General features: G+C 38.8%; 1 protein-coding gene across 1 annotated transcript; it reads left to right on the plus strand.

Annotated features, from left to right (window-relative positions):
* Window positions 1–224: 224 nt before the first annotated feature.
* LOC148240146 (uncharacterized) lies at window positions 225–5,509 on the plus strand. Its single transcript, XM_088212083.1, has 6 exons — window positions 225–351; window positions 1,461–1,510; window positions 1,622–1,766; window positions 3,007–3,175; window positions 3,320–3,534; window positions 5,424–5,509. Exons 1-6 carry the CDS (start codon window positions 225–227, stop codon window positions 5,507–5,509), a joined length of 792 nt encoding a protein of 263 aa, XP_088068209.1.
* The last annotated feature ends 319 nt before the right edge of the window (window positions 5,510–5,828 follow it).

Genomic DNA, 5,828 nt, shown 5'->3' on the forward strand with positions numbered 1-5,828 from the left:
AGAAGGAGATTACTTGACCCAGTAAGTAGCCACCTCAATAAACAAACCCTAGTTGCCCTTCCCCTGTCCTACTTCCTACTGGATAGCCTTCCTGACCTTCCTAGCCATGTCAGCATTGTGGTCGCTCGCATGGTAACCTACCCTATCGGCGTATCAAGTACGCCTACTATCGGTGCGGAAGCACCCAACACTTTATAAAGGACTGCCCTCAGTGATCGAAGGACATGACAAGGCTTGTGGTCAAGGGTCGTGTATATCACCTAGATGAACCCTGTGCTCTCCCTACTCCTGTCATTATCCAAGGTATGCTTTCTATTCATGATGCTTCTGCCAAGGCTTTAATCAATACAGGTACTACTCATTCTTTTATCTCCTGTGCACTTACTTGTAAACTAGATATTAGGTCAAAACCTTTAGAGGAAATATTAATGGTAAAGACTCCTGCTAGGGGATTACTAAAAGCTCACTGTGCATATAAAAATTGCAAGATAAAAGCTTCAGAAATATAATTATTTGTAGACTTAATACTATTAGACTTTTTAGGATTTGATATGATTTTAGGAATGGACTACTTAAAAAAATATGGAGCAATTATTGATTGTGAAAGTAAAATTGTTACCTTGTAATCTTCAAAAAATAAATAAAAATATTTTTTTTTGTCCTTTCTAACTATTGAATAAACAGGAATATGGATGTTGATCCTACTATGTATTCTATATCGGTTGTTTGCAACTTTCTGAAAGTTTTTCCTATTGAAATACCTGGTCTACCTCCCCCACAAGGGGTAGAATTTTTAATTGAACTACTACCCAAAACCCAACCAATCTTAAAACCTACCTATTGCATGAGTCTTGCTGAGCTTACAGAATTAAAAAACCAGCTTTTTGAGCTACTTGGCCAGAAGTTTATTCACTTTATTCATTCCCCTTGGGGCACTCCAAATATTTATTCATGAAAAAGAAGGGTGGCTCCCTCAGACTATGCATGGACTATCGAGAATTCAATCGAGTAACAATAAAGAGAAAGCACCCCTTACTATGAATCGACGATCTTTTCAACCAATTACAAGGAGCCACGATCTTCTCTAAGATCGACCTTATATCGGGATACTATCAGTTGAGAGTCAAGAAAGAAGATGTTTAAAAGATCATTTTTTGGTGTAGATGTGGCCTGTATGAGTTTAGGATGATGTCATTCGGGTTAACTAATACCCCTGCTACCTTCATGGATCTCATGAACAAGGTTTCCAGCATGCACTATATTAATACGTCATCGTATTCATCAATGACATCCTAGTGTACTCCAAGAGCTTAGAGGAACATGTAGTCCACTTGTCTGAAGTGCTGGGAAAACTTCGCCGGAGCCAACTCTATGTTAAACTTAGCAAATGCTCCTTCTGGTTAGATCGAGTTTCCTTCTTTGGTCATATAATTTTGAGTGAAGAAGTTTTGTTGATCCAGCCAAGGTTGAAACAGTGATCAATTGGAATCTACCCACTAATGTGGCTGAGGTACGTAGTTTCCTTATCTTGGAAGGTTATTATTGGTGATTCATCGATGAGTTCTCTAAGATTGCTACTCCTTTGACCCGACTCACTTGAAATGGCATACCGTTTGTCTAGAATTATGAATATGGTGAAAGCTTTATGGAATTGAAGCATCTTCTTACCTCTGTTCTGGTGTTGATCCTCCTTGATAACACTAGAAGATTTAAGGTCTACTACGATGCATCTGATATTGGCTTGGGATGTGTTTTCATGCATCATGGTAGAGTTGTCACTTATGGATCCTGACAGTTGAAACCCCATGAGCAGAACTACCTTACTCACAACCTGGAGTTGGTGGCCATCATCTTTGCCTTGAAGATATGGCGTCATTACCTATTTGGTTAGATTTTTGAGATTTACACTAACCACAAAAGTTTAAAATACATCTTCTCATAGAGGGAGTTGAACATGAGACAAAAATGCTGGATGGATCTCCTGAAGGACTACAATTACAAGATCATTTACCACCACGATAAAAAGAATGTAATTGCTTATGTGCTAAGTCGAAAGGAGTCTGTAGTGTTGGCCCAAACCATGGCCTCTAGTTGGAAGTTAATAAATGCCATGCAGTCACTCTGCCTCAGCTACTATGGCAAAGATACCTATCTCACTCAATTCGAGACTTGCCTAATCTTTTTATGAAGATTTGGGAAGCTCAGTCCACAGACCAAGAACTCACCAAGAATTTGAGTTAGTTCTCTTCTGACGAATTTCCTAACTTTAGGATATAAGATGTTGACTTATTTAGATTTCAGAATTGAATTTGGGTTCCTGTCATTGTCAAGATGGATGTTCTCAGGTTGCCTATGCCTCCAAACTGTCTATCCATCCTGGGAGTACTAAGATGTACCAAGACCTAAAGTGCCAATACTTGTGGCCAAGAATGAAGAAAGACATTATTGACTACATCTCCATATGCTTTACTTGTCAAAGGATTAAGGTAGAACACTAGAGACTCGGTGATTTGTTATAGAGCCTCGCAATTCTAGAATGGAAGTAGCAATGTAACCATGGATTTTATGACCGAACTACCCAGGACTTGTTCTAGTCATAATGCTATTTTGGATCATCATTGACAGACTAACCAAGACTGCCCATTTCTTGTCCATCAGAACTACTGACTCCACCAGTAGATTAGCCTGCCTTTATGTCGACGAAATTATTTGACTTCATGGTGTTCCCTCATCCATTGTGTCTAATTGAGACATTGTACTTCAGCACCACTTATCATCCCCAAACTACTGGTCAATCTGAACGTACTATCCAGACATTGGAACACATGTTTTGTGCTTACGTCCTTGACTTTGACGATAACTAGCATGAGTATCTTTCCCTGTGTGAATTTGCTTATAATAATAGTTATCATTCCAATATCAGCATAGGTCCGTATAAAGCCCTGTACAGTAGACTTCGTCGTTCTCCCACTTATTAGAGTGAAGTCAGAAACTTGTGTCTTTTAGGACAAGATTTAATCCAAGAGACTATTGAGAAGGTTGTAATCATCTGCAAGAACTTGGCTATCGCCTTGAGTCGCCAGAAGAGTTACCCTGATTATCATAGAAGACCCTTGAAATTTATCGTTGGAGACCAGGTCTTCCTAAAGATTTTTCCCTACAAGGGAAAAATGTGGTTTGGGAAAAGAGAGAAGTTGAGCCCTCGATATGTGGGACCTTTTTGGATTGTAGAGTGCACTGGACCCGTAGCATACCACCTTACTCTATCTTGAGAGTTTGTGGGTCTACATGATGTTTTCCACATCTCTGTACTCAAAAGGTACCACCCTGAACCTTCTCATATCATTCCTCACATTGAGATGCAGGTACAAGCCAATATGACCTACGAAGAATTCCCTGTGGAGATTCTTGATTGGACCAAAAAAGACTTACACAACAAGATGATTCCCATGGTGAAGGTGCAGTGGCAGCACCATCCTCTAGAAGAGGCGATGTGGGAGTTGGAAAGCGAGATGAGGGAAAAGTTTCCGGCCTGTTCGAGACAAATTTGGGAACAAAATTTTTTTAAGGTGGGGGAAGTAACACCCCACTCATCGCTTTGCCAAATTGTATCTGGAAAACCCTACTTATTTGGGCCTTAAGGCCGCACTGAACTTATTTAATTTTATTTTGCAGATTTACATTGTAATTCATAAATTATGCTGATTTTATTATTTTATTTTATTTTAGTTTTATTTAATTTTACAGAATTTTGTTTTGATTTATTATTTTTATTTTTTTTAAATAAACGATTTTTAGGAGAAAATGAAAAAAAGGGGGAAAATCCCTACGACAAAACACTTGTGGGAGAGGGATTGCCTGCAAGGGCACTAGACTCTATGGGCGCGTGTGCTTGCGCGATGGATGTAGGACGTGTGCACAGTACGCACGTCCCACCTGCGTGAGGCGCGAAGCCTGACCTGCGTGTACGTCACATCGCGCGGGGACAAGGCTGGCACCACAGACTCTGCACGTGCCATCCATGTAGTAGGCTGGGGCAGATAGGCTTGTACACCTAGGGCTAGCTGGCAGCAGGTCTACGCACCTGGGGCTAGCCTGTAGTAGGCCTCTACGCACACCGGCCCAGCGTGCGGTAGGGTAGCCTGACACTTATAGGCTAGGCCTGCAGTGCGTGTTGGGCGGGTGAGGCACACTACTGCTTCGAGCCTTGGGCAGCGTGCCACTGCTTGGAGTTTGCTGCCATCAATGGAAGAGGATTCTCCTTAATGTTTTGTGCCTTATCACATCAAACTTCCATTCCATTTTTAATACTCTCTCTTCACTGAATTTCGCCACTTGGCACAAATTCAACTGCCCCCATTTTCTATAAATTGAGGCCCTTCCACCCATTTTCTCATCACTCCCATTCATCCACCTTCCAAGAGTTTAGAAAGAGAGAAAAAGGAAGTGATCTAGAGAGAGAAGGAGAGGAGGAGAAGAAAAACAATGTAGAAAAAAATATCAAGGTTTTAGTAAGGAATCTGGTATTCTTTTAGATGCCTTAAGGAGTATTTTTAGAAATTAAAATAATGAGTATATGATTTTGTGTGATTTGCATGTTCTATGTTTAGTAGTTTTAATAAAATGAATTGTTCTTTCTTTTAAGCATGCTATGTGATTTGTAGACACTTGATGATTTATATGTAAATAAAATAATGTTAAACTAGTTAGATTATTTAGAAAATAAATATACAAAAAGAAGAGAAAAAAAAAAGTGGAATGAAGCCTGAATGGTTCGAAGTGCGTATATATCTGTATTGACATGCATAATGCATCAAGTGTCGCATTAGATCTTTTATTTCTAAAAGGTATCTGTTTTTCCCTCCCCCATCTAGTCTGAAAAAATATTAGAGGACCACTTTCTGTGGATGATGGCATACCCTCTGACGAGAACGGTGATGCAAATATTTATTGGGGATCACCTTTGGCTAAGTACTATCATGATTATAGAATATCTGATAGGACTACTATTCAGCACGACCGTGGTTATAAATCGTACCATGGTTTGGCAAGCCGAAAATGTGTCTGAGCACCATTATCTTTACCTTCATTTGGTCATTCCACATGGATAGGCAAAAATTTGTATCTGACCTCTGATATGGAAGTCGAAACAACTTCGCGAAGCATGATATAAAAATCTGAGCATTCATGATTTATTTAATTTTCTCTATTGTCAAGTATGCTATTTGTTTTTTATTATTGTGACAATGACATGATGTTTTTTTAATAAATAAATTATTTTTATAAGATAGGATAGGACTCTAATGTGACCTAATGGTAAATTTTTACAATATAATTATTCACCTTTTAAACCTTATGATGTTATTTAAATATTATTTTCCTTATTGAACGTATGAAACTTACTTTTTCCATGCTCCCCCTAGATGAAGAAGATAGTGAGGGATCGTCACCAGACCTACCCATTGAAGTCTATGAGGATCCTGTGGATATGCAAACATTGAGTGCATGATTGTTTTCGCACTCTAACGAGTCCAATAGTGTAATGTTAGAAATGGTCTTTTTTTGTATTTTGACATTTATAGCCACTTCTGGCCTCAGTTATATGTGTATTTGGAACTTACATATTTTGTAAGGGATTTGTATTAATTTGTTCTGCTGCATATAAATTTTATTATGCACTCGTAATCTATTTTTGTATCTGACACCCACATGCCTTAATTAGCATTTAGGACGTCACACTTAGTTTACTTATTTGAGTATCGGTCATTTTTCATGCGACTTCTATAGGTACAAGGAATAGGTACAAGATCTCTTATATGTATAGAAGT

The sequence above is a fragment of the Carica papaya genome, chromosome 9 (genome assembly GCF_054855325.1).
Source record: "Carica papaya isolate Zhongbai chromosome 9, ASM5485532v1, whole genome shotgun sequence".
NCBI lineage: Eukaryota > Viridiplantae > Streptophyta > Magnoliopsida > Brassicales > Caricaceae > Carica > Carica papaya.